Below are 15866 nucleotides of genomic sequence, written 5' to 3' on the forward strand. Positions count from 1 at the left end.
ATTTACAGGTTTTCAGATTCAGGAAACCTTGCACAAATTTGAAAGCCTGCTGAATTTTAAAGGTTTTAAATAGGGGAAAAACGAATAAACATTTTAACAGCACTGTAACAAATTCACGTAGTAAAAGCAAAAGTAATTAGAAGTTCAGAGATTTCAAACCAAGAAAGGGCGAATACCTCTTTCAATATTAAGCCGACAACAAAGTGCTTCTTGCAGTAGGTGTCATTAATTGTGCTTTCGTGTACTCCACCAAGAGCTAAAAAGGATAAAAAAAACAAATTTGTATAATGACACCTTAGAAAACGTCGCTACTATAAACATGGGTATTCAGTCTGGTTGAAATGATACTTTCATCAACTTAGTAAAGCAAAAACTGAATTTCAAGTATTAAGCATCCTGGATTGTCAATCAACGAGAAAAATACTTGCGATGAGATTCAAGGACGAAAGAGATTCAGCCTTTATTAACCTTAAATTTAGCAATTTTCACTACTGTAGTGAAATCTTTCTGACCACCAAAAGTGTATATTTTAAAGGCAGCCTTTTTCCTATTGTACTCAGTTTTATCTTCACTTGAGTAAAATCTATACTCATTTGACCTTGTAGCTAATCATATGTGAGAGTATTTGATAAGAAAACGAGGATATAAGAATTGGAATACTTGATTAAGTTTAAGGACTGTCTCACTTAGCGACGTGCGTGGATTACCGTACGTGAAAAGCCCTTTGTTTAACAGTGAAATCTCACCCAAGCACCACAAGACTACGTGCTAGGTACATTCTCATTTAATTTAAACATTGATGGCATTCTGATGCATCACACGATCACACTGTGAATCAAAAAAGTAGTCTAGCTTGGACAAGAGTACGCAAATCTAAATGAGCGATACCAAAATTACCTAAATGCAAGAAAAAATGTAATACCTCTAATATCAAGTGGCATGTTCAATGCCACATAGTGCTCATGCTCTGAAATTGCTCGCAGGAAATCGAATTTTAGCTCAAACATCTGTAGAAAAAGACGATACAAGGCTGTACTATTTTGTACACAAAAATATGATAATCAGTTTCTTAAGTAATAAGAAAAACCCTCTCATACTGTAGACCTGAATTTTAAACTACAAATAATAAAATAAAATAAACTGAATAAACATTTAATAGGTTAAATGAATTTCAAATCTTCCAGTACCTGAGGATCAGGAGATTTGAACTGTTCTTTTACATAATTCACCATGTTAAAAACGAACCCTCTGTCCATGTGAGTGAAACATTTCTAAAAAGAAATAAAAAAGTGAATTACTACAAAGAAGCAACTGCTCAAAATTCTGTGGAAAATTGCTACATGGTTGAGAGTATTTTCCAGAAGAAGCAAAGAAACTTGTCATTACCACAGCCAACAGGGCTTGTGAAGGGAGTGTTTCCTTCGTTTTTTATCAATAAACATGAAGCCAGGGAGATTCAGAAGGATATATACAAATGACCGGATACTTGGAAGAAAATGCTTGAAAGGTATTTCATGGTGACATCATTGCACTCGTTACTAGATCTTCTTTAGTCTTTGCAGATCAATCAAAATTTAAACTTTAAATCTAAAAATGTCTTTGCCTGATCTTGAAGTGCGTTGATGCGGAATTACAGTTTAAGATACTGAATGCCTCTTTACAATTTACAGAACTTCATTATTTTCAAAACAAATAGATAAACAGGGTCATTGGAGTGTCTCCAAATTAGACACAATATAACGCAGGTTTTAGATATGAATCCTTTAAAACAAGATAGAAAAACGTGAAACTTACTTTGATAAACCTAGCCAAACTCGAATTTGCGTCCTGAAACGAGATTTCTTAAAAGTATTATCAAATGTAAAATTCAAACTAAAAACTTTCAGCTTCTTGGTAATGCTTAATGATACAAATATTTACAGTTGTCTTATATTTGCATGTTGAAGCCATCAGAATTTCAAAGCTTTGAACGTTCTAGTGAAAATATTTTTGTAACAAGTGTCTTGTACAAGTATCTTCCAATAGAAAACAGGTTTCCCATCTCAAATCATTATCTGAATGCATGTAAAACTATATTGAATCATTTAATAAGCAAGATGTTAGCTCACTGCAAAAAAATATGGCTAACATGAGTTTACTTATAAAACATATGACTGAAGTAAAGTAGTAAATTTATTTTTTGAAGTAAAAAAAACAGCGGAATGAAATAAAAAGTAGAATTGATGGATGCACATGGTGTGTTACCTTTGAGACTTGAAATTTGTCTTGTCTTTTTTTGACGAGTTGGACAACAAAAAGTTGAAGAAGGTTCTCCAAACTCGTATGATACTCAGCAGAGTACCTTCCCTCTCTGACGTCAAAGATCTGTAACAAAAAAACTATTAACACATCTTTTTCGTTGCTAACAACAATTACAAATCGCATGATTAATAGCTGTCAAATAATATAAGGGGCTGCAAAATAAAAACTTTTAACGTACTGTGAAGAAACAATATTCATACAATTCCAAACAAGTTTATAATATCTCCACGTTTCAACAAACTTAAGAATGGTTGCCTTTTTGCTGCTAAAAATTTTGTTCCAGCTCAACTTTTTACTTCTGTAACTCAATTTATAGAATGGAAAACAACGTTTTATGTGTAGAACAAGACAATTCTGAGTTTGATGTTTGATGCAATCACCAGCATATCTTTCGGCAGCCTTGAGAACAAACATAGTTATTTGGCACTTCAAGCAATGATAAATCGTTGACAAAACAATGAACCTAGTTAATACCAATAATTTCCCATCAAGCACAGAATCATTTAAGTAAGTGATACATGGGTTGATGAAAGTTGATCATTCGACCCTAAAGAAAACGACATCTATACCTGTTTTCGTCTGTTGCCGTTTTGCTCACCATTCATGAGGTGGGCCTGAGCCATACTCTTAACAATAACATCGAAAAAGAACCATCCACGCTGAAAAATATTATATCTGTAAGCAAATAAACTTATAACCAGATGTTTGAAATAAACCAAAAAGTAACGAGCAGCTACTAGAAAAAACCTATTGTGTAAAAATTGGTTTTCGAACTTGGGAAAGTCAGAAAACGAATAAAATCTGGTCCAGCATCATAATGGGTATTCCAGCAACTTATGGCAGTGATGGTACTACCCGTTGGCAGCTTATAGAGAAATATAGAGACAACAGTTGTCTAAGTACCTGCAAAATACAGTCGATAATAGCAGGATCACTTCCAGGCTTCAAATAGAACCTCAAATGCTTCGCCATTTCTTCATGAATCGTTTTCTGCCGGTCATCTCTTGATCTAAATGAATACTAAAACAAACAAAAAAACAGAACATTGATTCTCTCATGAAAAACAATTACGAATTAGCTGTAACAATTTTGGCTCAAGAAGCATTGACACTATAAACACTCCTATCAAATTACCAAAGTTTGGCAAAATTGAAACAGCCCAAAGGAGATTAGAGAATATTCTAAAACAACTAACAAGGCTGGTACTTTTTTATTTTTCATTTTACAAAAGCAAGTCAGACAAGTTTTTTACACCCACTAACTTTACATCATTGTCAAATACCTCTTGCCAAGTTTAGCCAAGTGTGGATAGGAGATTAAATATGCGATGCATACAAAAAGTTCTTAATTTTCCAGAAGAAATTCCAATGCAATTGTATCTCATAAAATATTTTCTTTTAATAAAACGCCAATCACAAAAACATTATGTGACAAAATGCCTAGATTACCTTTACATATGATTTAAGCAAAGATTCTTTGTCAACCTCGTGGATTTGAGAAATCAACCTTATCAGGGTCCTTTAGAGAGAAAAATAATACATCGTTAAATGCACAGAAAACAGTTTTTAATGGTTGAGTTTTCGCCAACTTCTAACAACACGTGGGTAAATATATCTATCTATATTCCTAGCCCTGTCCAGAAGTAAACGAGACATAAAGAATTGTCCCCTAACAAAACCTTCTTAACAGGGAAACTAAAGCAAGAAAAATTTGATCTTGAAAATTGGATGCCTTAACTTTGTAAAATTGAGTAGGCAATGAAAAACAACTTAATCAACGTTAAAAAAACCGCGAAGAGCCTGTTGTTCCGAGGTTTAAAACAAGATCCCACGTACAACGTAACAGTACCCATGATGTTTATAAATTGATAAAAAAGGATGATATTTAGAGTATATAGTGATTTTTTTCGCCACGCTGTACCCCATGTGCTCAGCCTAATAAGTGATCTGGTTGTTGAGCTTGGCAGTGTCTTCATGCGATGCTTACTGTTTTGTGTCCACCTCAATACTGGGTGATTTCCACTTATACTCTGAGCACACCTCGCCCCACAGACGCGCAGCTCTCAAGCGGACGACAAAACTAGCATTTTCGCCTATAACATGCAATATTTTTTCTGTTACTTCTTATGATAACTAAAGCATCACACTCATTTGTACACTTACCGGATAACATTGACTGAGACATCGTCATTCCTGACACTTAGCAACACGTCAAAGAGCTGATTGAGAATGACCGGCAAAAATCGAACAACGGTAGTGACATCTATTGCATGCATTAACTGTCAAAGAGAAAAATTTGCTTTCATCTGGCCACACAAAAATACTTCAATACAAAATCACTCATTCTGACCAAACTTCTAATTGAAACTGACTCTGAAAATATCTGAAAATCGATTACTTCATATATAAAACAATACGGAACAGGGCACATTTAGGCACTCCAATATAGTTTTTTTTGCCTAAATAGTCAGAGCAAAATCTTCCCAAACACCAAAAGAAAACCCGGATAAACCCAGTTAATATGTAGACATTACAACTTTCACGATTTCTAACCTTTTTACCATTCGATATAAATATATTTTGACTGCTCTTCTTCTATGAAAACGTAATGGACAAAGAGATAACGCATAAGTACTCAAAAAACCTTCAATAGCCTTGAAGTTTCCGTTTCTGATCCAGGGCGATCGTGAGACAGCTGCCAGTGAGCAAAGAAATTGTTGATGTGTTGATCCTTTAGAAAAATACAAATTTTGATGCTCAATGTTCTGCATTAAAAAAACCAGACAATTCCAGGCATTTCTGCCAAATTCCAGGTATAAATAATACCTTTTGGACATTGAAGGACAATGCTGTTCAGCAATGTGATCACAACCTGTTATTACTACATCACTAAGTGAAAGGGACTCTGCCCATTTAAACTGAAAGTTTAGTCATGGCTGAGTTTTATCCCTTAGTTTCAAAATTTTTCTTCAAACAAGTAGTTGTTTGAAGAAAAATCTAACTAAAATAAAATGATATAAAAATACAAATATGGCGCTAAGTTTCAATGACGTGGAAATCTCAACAATATAAGAAGCCCTAAAGAAGGGATCAATGAAAAAGCGAAAGAGTCTTTTCAGGATTTTGGTAAGGCCAAAATTTTGGTACCTGTGTGTACACGGTCGAAACCAGCCTTGTGTTGATTTTGAACACTTGCGAACCTTTGCCATCTACCCATTTGATTTCTGTACCTCCATTCTGAAATAAAAGTATGAATGTTTTTATTGTTCATCAATGTGCATATCCTAAATCAGCGACGTTCTGACAGAATGCATAGAACATTCAAAGGAGTCTTATTAAAGACGATTTACGTTTTTTTGACAAAGTAAATTTATAAAGCCTAAGACTGCGATGAAAACATGGAAGATATATTGATAAAATGCCACATCTAACCTTTTCGACTGACAAATAGTTCTCGGGTAAGAACGAAGCAACGGCCAATTCTGTCCGATCACCTCGAACGCTAGAAAATAAACATATTTTTTGCTACAAAAAGTCAGCAAAAGGGTTTTCTACGACAGAAGTTTAAGTCACCATTAGTACCTTTCTAAATCAAACAAGATATCTTGGGAGAAATGCCCAGTTTCTAATCTTAATTGAAATAAACTCAAAAACATAAATCAAGCAGAACAGATGAGTTTCAATTTTGTTCTGATAATTAATTACCACTTACATGCCGTTCTCAAGGACTTTCATCCATGCATAACCAGCTAAAAATAAATGGGCTTATGATAAATAATGGCAAATTGCGAATAAAATGATTATCAAAAATAAACTTAATATCGTGGTAAGGATAAAGGATTTAGCTAGATAATATAAAAAAACTACCATCTTCACCCAACGCTTACAAAGGAAACAACCCTTACACTTTGAATAATTGAAAACAGAAATATGTCTAACTCCCCAGTTGATCGTTCAAATAGATAAACAACAAAAATCTTCAGCGGATAAAACTTCGGATAATAAACTTCGGCGAAAATATTTTCCGACTAAAGTTGACCAGTTTTTTGGATTTTTCACACCAAACCACATCAGGTTATTGATTCATAATTTTCAATATTGTTATTGAGCTTTCAAGAAACTTGGAAGACTCTCTGACTGCTGAAAATGAGACAATGTTAAGAAATATTTCTTGCTGAAGTGGCTCAAAATATTTGTCCGAAAGTTTGTCACAGTGAAAATGTTTGTATTTAATGTAGCTTTGTCCCTATTTAAAAGAGACCAGTACTTTAAATGTTTGCCGTTACCTGAATTGATAGCTCGCAAATATCATGTACAGCACAAAATTTCACTGTGTAAATCCACAAACTGCCAAATTATGGCGAAAATTACGATTTGAAAGATTTAATAGACAAAGCAACGGACCTGGGGTTTCAACATCTTGCTTTTTCTTCATGTGTGAATCATGTTTTGGTTGTTCGACACTCACGTGGTAAATTGTAAACAAAATGTGATGCTTGTTGTGTATGTGTGTTGGAAGGAGAATTTTTGCCTGTGAAGGAAACAACATGTTATCATTTCATTATTCTAATATTCATGAGATCATACACATTTTTCCAAAACCTTAATAAAAACTAAAATGAGTCACTTGAACGCTTGAACACGTGCTACAGAAGAAATCTATAAATTTATGTTTAAATCATAACAGGGCTAGAACCTGAGAAACCAAACAAAAAAGCCCAAATTCATCAAAAGAGCAAGGAGCACCAAGACTCGATTTATTATAAGAAACACTTTGCTATTTTTATTTCAGAATAACACAGTTCTCTAGCAAATTTGGAGATCACCTTGCCATGCAAAGTCAACGCGACTCAATAGAAGAAACAGATTGAAAGAGAGGCAAATAAGGTTAAGGCTAGTTAAATCGCGTCATATAATTCTATGAAATACCGCTCAAGAAATTTGTTCAGTGAAATATATAATGATTTCCTACCGTTACTCTCTACGTTATTAGCGCGCTTTAATGGAAAAGAAGCAAATAGCATACCAAAAAAATTTTAGTCTAATAAACCCCAGAGTAGTGACGTCGGAAAATTGCCAAAAAGTAGCGGAAATCTATTTTTAGATGCAGATCGAAAGTAACGTGACAGGATGAATTCGTTGATCGGTTAAGTGTTTTTCACCAATTGGAAAACCGCAAGCTATATACAACTGTATTGTAAATCTTTTTCTATTATTAAATATTGAGCTCAGAAGAAAATAAAGTATCGTTCAGTGAGGTATGTAGTCCTTGCGCAGGTACTAACCTCTTCATAGAACGTAGGTGTCGTGTTGTGATAAAGAATCGGAGTTATTAAAGACGTTGTCATTGTGCAGGAGCCATCCTTGTTGTAAATGCTTTTCAAGGGCTTTGCGATCAGTTCGTCGGATTCTTTAAATTCTATTTTTATGGCCAGGTTTCGAGCCTATGAATAAAATATTGGCAAACACCATTAAACGAAAAACATGAGCAAATGTTTATTAACTATCATGTGATTAACGTCTTCCCATAGGAATTGGCCTTTCATTGCGATTGACAAAGGGCCAAAACAATACCTGGTTTCTGTGCGAGAATGGGTTTCTGGTATATGTTACTCAGATGTCACTATTTATCCCATTCATAGCACTTAGACGTCACTATTTATCCCATTCATATCACTCAGATGTCACTATTTATCCCATTCATATCTCCCAGATGTCACTATTTATCCCATTCATAGCACTTAGACGTCACTATTTATCCCATTCACATCACTCTGATGTCACTATTTATCCCATTCATATCAGTCAGATGTCACTATTTATCCCATTCATATCACTCAGATGTCACTATTTATCCCATTCATATCACTCAGATGTCATTATTTATCCCATTCATATCACTCAGATGTCACTATTTATCCCATTCATATCACTCAGGTGTCACTATTTATCCCATTCATATCACTCAGATGTCACTATTTATCCCATTCATATCACTCTGATGTCATTATTTATCCCATTCATATCACTCAGATGTCACTATTTATCCCATTCATATCACTCAGATGTCACTATTTATCCCATTCATATCACTCTGATGTCATTATTTATCCCATTCATATCACTCAGATGTCATTATTTATCCCATTCATATCACTCTGATGTCATTATTTATCCCATTCATATCACTCAGATGTCACTATTTATCCCATTCATATCACTCAGATGTCACTATTTATCCCATTCATATCACTCAGGTGTCACTATTTATCCCATTCATATCACTCAGATGTCACTATTTATCCCATTCATATCACTCTAATGTCATTATTTATCCCATTCATATCACTCAGATGTCATTATTTATCCCATTCATATCACTCTGATGTCATTATTTATCCCATTCATATCACTCAGATGTCACTATTTATCCATTCATATCACTCAGATGTCACTATTTATCCCATTCATATCACTCAGATGTCACTATTTATCCCATTCATATCACCCAGATGTCACTATTTATCCCATTCATAGCACTTAGACGTCACTATTTATCCCATTCATATCACTCAGATGTCACTATTTATTCCATTCATAGTGGACTCATACTTTATAATCTTATAAATCTAATATAAAGCAAGATGGCTGCTTCTGGAAGAATACTTTAAAAAAGAAATGCTTCACGCAAATCGTAATATTTTGCTGTTCCTTTCAATCATGAAGATAAAAATTAACAATTAAATTTCAGTCCTTTAAACTGATGTTATTTTAATTAGATACAAATTTAACGGGCTCCCAAATGGAAATAATATGATACATTTTGTGATATCTGTATTAAGTATTATGAAAATTATAACTTCAGCAATGATCACATCCAGCCTGTGAGATGATGATATCTTACCCATTTTATCTCTAATGAAGCCTACCTTTGAGAAGGTCTTTTGGTTGCTGTAATTCAATGAAACTGGATACACGTAAAAATGATTGAGGTATGTCGTGAACGGGCTGGCAACATCAGGTCTGTCTGAGATGATTTCCTGCACCTCCAAACTGCTAGGAATGTCGTTGGATCGAGAGAACGGTTTCAAAGGAACGTGTGATGGTGTGAAGCAGTCTTAAAGAAAGACAGCGAGATTTCAGTGTACTGCTACTAACATGGTCTATAAGGAGGTGAAAGTGTTCCAAAAAACATAAATTAGTAGGACAAAAGCCTACAACAAGCACAAAGCAATTGATGCCTTAACTTGTATACCTTCATGCCAACAACAAACACATCACAAATATGAAGACAGTAGAAAAAAATGTGGTTAATTATTTGAAATTTTGTAAATCCTAAATTTTTGGACTTATAAGAAATCATACAATTTTTCTAAGAAAAGGGTTTCATTTCAGTGACTTTAAAAGCAAGTGGGTTCTTTCTAGTAACCCTTCCAGAAATGCAGCATAGTAGCGCCGGTGTCTCAGATCTCGTTCCACAGTACTCCTACATATCAAAGAACAAAATGTGCCAGTCGAGCTACGCATGCTCAGGTGTACTTTGCACCCAATATTGTCAAACTCAAACAAGCACGGTTCAGCATCATGACTAGATGACCGTGTTCAGGAAATCAATGAAATGTCATGATTGGAACAACGTAGAATTGGGGTAGTCAAATTCACGAGTCTTACTTGGTTGGTTGACATTCTGTTGACTAACAGCACATTTAATTTGGCCTGGGATAATCTGCTGTTTCGTCTTGTCCCTAAAAAATAATCCAGATTTTAATTTAAGATCAATGACCGGAGTAAGATCAATGCCTTGCACAATCAATTTTTAGCTTTTCATATGGAAGCTACCGAAAGAATTGGCGAATTTCATTTATTGAAAAGTGATAACTTACAATACTGGTAGTAAAATTGAAACTGGCATAAGCTAAAAACAACTTTACTAAGAACGAGCAATTAGCAAGATGACTCTTTATGGAATTCTCGTGACAGAGAACTAATAAACTATAATATAAACAATCATAAACGACAGGAGAGGAATTGCTATTTGGAGTTTAATCGTCGCCAATCATATTAATAAAATGAAAGAAATACAGTGTTTAGTAGAAGTTAGCGAAGTGTGTGAATGCAAAATTGTGATAAAGTAACATACGCTTTGACGTCTGTTATAAGCTTCATAAAGTCCTCATCGGCGAGTTTTGTCGTCTCCTGACAAAGACATTCGTAAAATGTTAATACAAAGAAGGAAAGAGAAGCTATTTTGGAGAGAAAAAACGAAATTAGCGGACATCCTGCCAAATACAACATAACAAGATGCAACAACCATTAGAAAAATAAGGTCACTCTCGTCTGAAAATGAAATTGTTCTTCTTAATCTGAAAAACTATGTTATTCTTTGCACCATAATGATTATTTAGATGGTATTTGTTACCATCAATCCGTAGCTGTATCTAAATAATGCTTGACGAAACCTAGAAGCAATGCTTAGATCAAAAAATGCACTGGTCCATCCTTTTCAAGCGACACTACCCTGTTCTCCCTACGGTAGCTTGCAAATCTAATAACATGGCGAAGTTTAAGGAGAGCAGCGGTTCCAACAGCAAGTCCCATGATCTGAAACCAACCACCTTTGCTACCGGCCGGTCGTTGAGTTTTACCGGACCATAATAAGCCCGAAAACACCTTTAGAGCTTACCTGCTTATATATTGCAGAGAATTCAGCAGTGGTATCGATTTCTCCCTCCCTGTTTTTGAACAGAGGCCTAAAACAAAGAAACAATTGAGAATGCATCATTCATATTCATATTTATAGTAAATTATTTATCCACAAAAAAATCCCTTCAGCATATAAAAAAACTAATTCAATTAAGTTTCAACCAAAATACAATAAATTGTTAGGGCCTATTTGCTGCTCATTCAGGGAGTCTTGAAATGTGATTTTAATTTTCTTTTGAACTGCGGGAGGGTAGGCAGCAGTTCCCTGATTGAAATAGGGATGCTGTTCCCCGCAGTAAGAGCTGAATAGAGGAAGCCTTTTTATATCTTGGAATTTGGATGTCCTTGCAGTTTCTTGTTCTATAGTTTGAGTGCGAGGATATCAGGGCAAATTTATCCCAAAGGCTCTCAGAATAATGTACACCAGCGAGGCAGCTGAGGTGAGAAAATCAGGTGGAGGGTATTAAAAGGGAAAAATGGAGGTTGAGATCTACGAGTGTAAGAAGAGACCTCGCAGCTGTAAACCAAGTCTTCTTTCGCATTTGCTCCTCAATCGATAAGAGGTATCTCCCACTGGGTCAGGCAGCAACGTATCTACACTCAGTGATATTAGTAAATTTAAAGACTTTATCTAATAGATCTTTTGAGCACTGTTGATATTCGAGCAACCGTAATCCTTTATAACAAGTAAGGTAGACCGGCGGTCGTAGGTACACCTAAAGATCGACGACAGCGTTATTTTGAAACGGGTGTATTGAAATAGATCATATTGTATTTGCTACTACCAAGCTTCCGAATGTAGTTTTAGGACACTGAAAAGCTGTGTTTATCGAGAAGTGCCCTGGTCCTGCTTTCGATGTGATTATACCTCGTGATTCCTATGCGTGGAAAAGCAAAGAGCTGACGACTCTCCTTACCCTAAGTGAAGATCATGTGAAAAGCAGGCTCACCACGCGAAAAGGTCACTACATCAACCAAGTGGTATCCTATACAAACCTCATCGCCCATCCAAACGGCATCATATACTTGCCAAGTCTTTTACAACTAGCAGCTGCATGTCGCTGTATCTTCAATGCAGCTTTGTTGTTGTCAGTCGTTTTCATATAGGGTTCTACACACTGGCTTATTCCTCCTTGCAAAATCTTTGTTATCCTCACGATAAGGTAAACTTCTGAGTGCGGTGACGTCACAGAGTATATGGCCTACAAGAAACAAACAATCAATAAGAAATTTGTGACATATCACTGCCTCCTTGCATTCATAGTTGTAAATGGGTCAGTATTTCGTGACATGAGGTGGGGGAGAAGAATTAGCCAAATAAACAGTCATGGGAAGAGATTCACTGTATTATGATGGCGAGGGAGGCGCAGTGATATCGGGGGAGGTGATACAATGGTGCACAGGAAATGACCGAAATACCTTTGAAATATTTTCCCTATAGCTTTCATCAAAGCTTGTGTTGCAAAAACATATTAATTCGTGACAATGACAATAGCTAAATCTAAGACTTATATCAATAAATGGATTATTCTCTTATATCTAAACGATTAGTTGCCATTTAGGAGAATACCTGTTTAGGGAACATGACTTTGGAATCTTCCTTTAGCAGTTCATTTGGCGAGCCTCCTATCGGAGTCAACATCTCTTTCAGAAATGGATCATTCAAATCACAGCAAAAATCCTCGGAAAGTTTTCTCCCTTCTCTAACATCGAACAAACACCATGTTGTAAAGAACGGCTCACACTCGATGCTGCGCCCGTCCTCATGTAAAATTGCCAGTCGAAATTGTAGGCTTTGGCAATTTACAATGAAGCGTGTGGTAGTGCAATCTTTGAAAGGATGCGCTGCTTCTTCAATGTTGTCGTTAACGTCAAACTTCCCGCCCAAATCAGAGTAAATCGGGAACAATTTATTTCGAATCTCTTTTCTTCGTTTCGCATTTGAGTTATCCGATTCATGAGCGTATTCGAGTAGCAACGGATGATTACTTTGTCGTAGGCTCTCTTTAAAATTTGAATGCTTCGCTTGCACCTTTCGGCCTCCGAAAAACGACCTGAGCGCCTTCTCTTGGCCGATGTCTATACCAGTGGCTTTACACAGGGCTGCCACCCACGAGTTCATCTCAGCACTGCTGTCTGCCGCCAACCCGTAGACCTTGTCCTGAATGTGTAGCTCAAATCCATGCATTCTGCCTTTGAGGCCCTGCAGAGGGGAATTAATGGAGGGGAATTACGCTATAATGAATAACAAACAAAAACAGAAATTCAAAAAATTTTAGCACATTTACTGGGAATTTTGGTGGATTTGTAGACAGCAGATTTTTGTAACGAATGAAAAGGGTATGCATTTTCCGCTTGGCAAAAAAGGCTTATTTTTCTCCCCAGTTAGAAGAAAATATAAATAGCCAATTCTGGGACCTGGGCTATTGCCCAGGGAGGCGTCCGTTATTTGAAAGCAATTTTCACAAGGCGTTCAATGCAAAGAACAGATTTTGCATGACAACACTCGTTATTTGCTTAATAAAGAGAATCATGAAAGCTTTGTAAAACTTGAGGCAGTGGCATCTGTACAATGCTGAGCACTGGTCAGCAGACAGAAAAAGACAAGCAATTTCTACTAGCTGAAATAATAGACAGAAAATAACCTGACTTGCATCACTATACTTTGAAGCTAAATATTGGCAAGAATTACCTTCGCAGGATATAAATTAAGCATAGGTATAATTTTCATAAGATGGTAAAATTTGTTCCCCTAATCTCAAAGTGACTAATCCAATCAAGAGGTCAAAATGAATTAAAGAGATCTTTACTTTGGTTATGTGGCTGCATGAATCCAAGTAGAGCGTTCCTTTAGCCATAGTGCTTGCTTCATCCTACAAAAAAGTTGATCAAATGTTATGAAAGCAGTCCTGTGCATCGACAATAACAAAATGATATAGCAAATCATGGGTAGACTTACTCTGTAAGCCTCTGTTTCGCTACTGCCTCACTTTACGAACGCTGCAACAGTTGAGCGAGGCAGTAGCAAAACTGAGGCTCATGGAGTAAGTCTAACTAGGTCACGGGTACAAAGTTTATGAAAATTCTAAAATCATTAGTTGCTCGAAAAGAGAAAAGCAAAAAGCACCTTTTTGTATTCAAGGAGATATGAGCCATCACTGGAAACTTGCTTGAGGGTAAACCAACGTCTTTTGTAGGTCTAGGAAAATTCAAAGACTTTAGATTAATATTTCAAAACTAGGAAAGAAAAATAAAGCATATCAGGTCGGTGGTGAAAATGAATTCAGTTCCAGGTCCAATGTTCTGTGATATCAAAGTATAGATAAAAAAGAAATAATAACATCACTTACTTTGGATCCATACATGGAATTGCCCTCGGTGTGGAAAGGCGCCTTTGTCAGGTATCCTTCTTTGAAAATTCCTTTCTCCCTTTGAGAAACTAGGTTTGAGTCCTATATAAGATATTGATGATTTAATTATATTTTCATTCAAAGAAAAAATCTCCAGGAAAGTTGAAAGACTCAGTTATCATTCACTTACTTATATAGGATCATTATTTGCCCTTATTCTATGAAACAGCATTCTTCGTTTTAAAAAAAAAACATTTCTAAGATTGAAAAACGTAAATATCTGGTTTCCAAATTCAGTCTTCAAATTGAAAGAAAGCTAAAAGGGAAAACTACCTGAGCCCCATCAACTTCTGATTCTTCGATGTCGATCTCAAATATCTGGCTGTTTAAGATCTTCATGACATCTTGTTTGCTGCGGGTAGAAAAAAAGATAACAGTGATTGGGCACGAGCAGAGAAAGAAGGAGGAAATTGATCGATGAATAACAGAGAAAACTCGAAACCAAGTTTCTTATAACCAGCCATAGAGAAATCATTTACTAATTGAAGTGCAACAAAATCATACCTTTAAAAGTGTTTTTAATGAACTCAACTCTTAACTGTAAGAATTTGTCATCATTTTAAGGGTCTAGACGAGAATCTCAAGATGGACAACAGTTTTTAAATTTAAAAGAACTAAGACGGTGGATACTTTGAGATTCAAATGAAGCAATTTCAAAACTCTTGTAGGAGCACTTCATCTCTTAGACATCACGATTCCTATTGTGGATGGTATAATAAAAAGTTCATCTTACCATGGCAGCTGGTGATAGCTCCCAGAGTACTGTTCGTATTGATTTTCAATAACAAACCAATCCTGTGTATAGGCTTTGATACACTGGAAGAAAAGAAAAATTTCTCATCAAAAATCAGGGCAAAGACACGGTTTTTCTTTATCACTTTCTTGAACTAATATGCACATATCTCTCTTTTCCTTACATCCTTAATTTCAAGCTGATGAGATACTTGGTGCTTTATTATCCTTGTCGTTGCTTTGAAATTATCTCTTTCTTGCTTTAGATTCGATAAATCTTAATTCTCTTTAAAAAAAATAGTTTTCCAATATTAAAAAACGTTTTGTTTTGATGAATCTTTCAAGAAGTAAATCTCAGGCTCAGGCCAAACTTTTTTGGGGCCTGGGTAGAAAATCGAACACATTTCCAGACGATGTCGATGCCAGCCCATAGCTCGATAGCAGATAAAGCTTTCCGACATTTTAATTCTTGGGTATGAAAATATTAGAGCATTCATTTCTAGCTTATTGGCAGCAGAACGTAAAATTGTATTCAAATTTCATAGGAACCTCTTTAACTCTTCACGCCCCCCCCCCCTGTCCCTTAACCTCTCTCATGGCTGGCTTGGTCGCCACATTATCAAGCGTGTATAGAAGACGTTAATGACTAAATTACTTATTTTATAATCAACGACTGATGCAAACAAAAAAGATTGTAAAATAGATTTTTCAAACAACACAG

The 15866-nt window shown here is 35.7% G+C and overlaps 1 protein-coding gene across 1 annotated transcript in view; it reads right to left on the bottom strand.

The window, feature by feature from the left end:
• The window catches only part of LOC148957300 (dedicator of cytokinesis protein 9-like), a 41572-nt gene that overhangs the window by 19623 nt on the left and 6083 nt on the right, over positions 1-15866 (bottom strand). The window contains exons 4-29 of the mRNA XM_089115507.1: positions 15147-15229; positions 14687-14765; positions 14354-14455; positions 14131-14202; positions 13814-13876; positions 12574-13206; positions 12000-12205; positions 10984-11050; positions 10441-10496; positions 9972-10045; positions 9230-9417; positions 7586-7744; positions 6705-6831; positions 6013-6049; positions 5733-5802; positions 5448-5537; positions 4945-5031; positions 4464-4579; positions 3750-3819; positions 3205-3321; positions 2871-2960; positions 2245-2364; positions 1795-1827; positions 1188-1271; positions 923-1007; positions 177-256 (exon numbers count right to left, since the gene is read on the bottom strand). Coding sequence (XP_088971633.1) covers positions 177-256; positions 923-1007; positions 1188-1271; positions 1795-1827; positions 2245-2364; positions 2871-2960; positions 3205-3321; positions 3750-3819; positions 4464-4579; positions 4945-5031; positions 5448-5537; positions 5733-5802; positions 6013-6049; positions 6705-6831; positions 7586-7744; positions 9230-9417; positions 9972-10045; positions 10441-10496; positions 10984-11050; positions 12000-12205; positions 12574-13206; positions 13814-13876; positions 14131-14202; positions 14354-14455; positions 14687-14765; positions 15147-15229 — 2988 coding nt within the window. The remainder of the gene's footprint in view (positions 1-176; positions 257-922; positions 1008-1187; positions 1272-1794; positions 1828-2244; positions 2365-2870; positions 2961-3204; positions 3322-3749; positions 3820-4463; positions 4580-4944; positions 5032-5447; positions 5538-5732; positions 5803-6012; positions 6050-6704; positions 6832-7585; positions 7745-9229; positions 9418-9971; positions 10046-10440; positions 10497-10983; positions 11051-11999; positions 12206-12573; positions 13207-13813; positions 13877-14130; positions 14203-14353; positions 14456-14686; positions 14766-15146; positions 15230-15866) is intronic.

Source organism: Rhopilema esculentum, unplaced genomic scaffold (genome assembly GCF_057945365.1).
Source record: "Rhopilema esculentum isolate cy_ngs unplaced genomic scaffold, ASM5794536v1 HiC_scaffold_34, whole genome shotgun sequence".
In the NCBI taxonomy this organism is placed as follows: Eukaryota; Metazoa; Cnidaria; class Scyphozoa; order Rhizostomeae; family Rhizostomatidae; genus Rhopilema; species Rhopilema esculentum.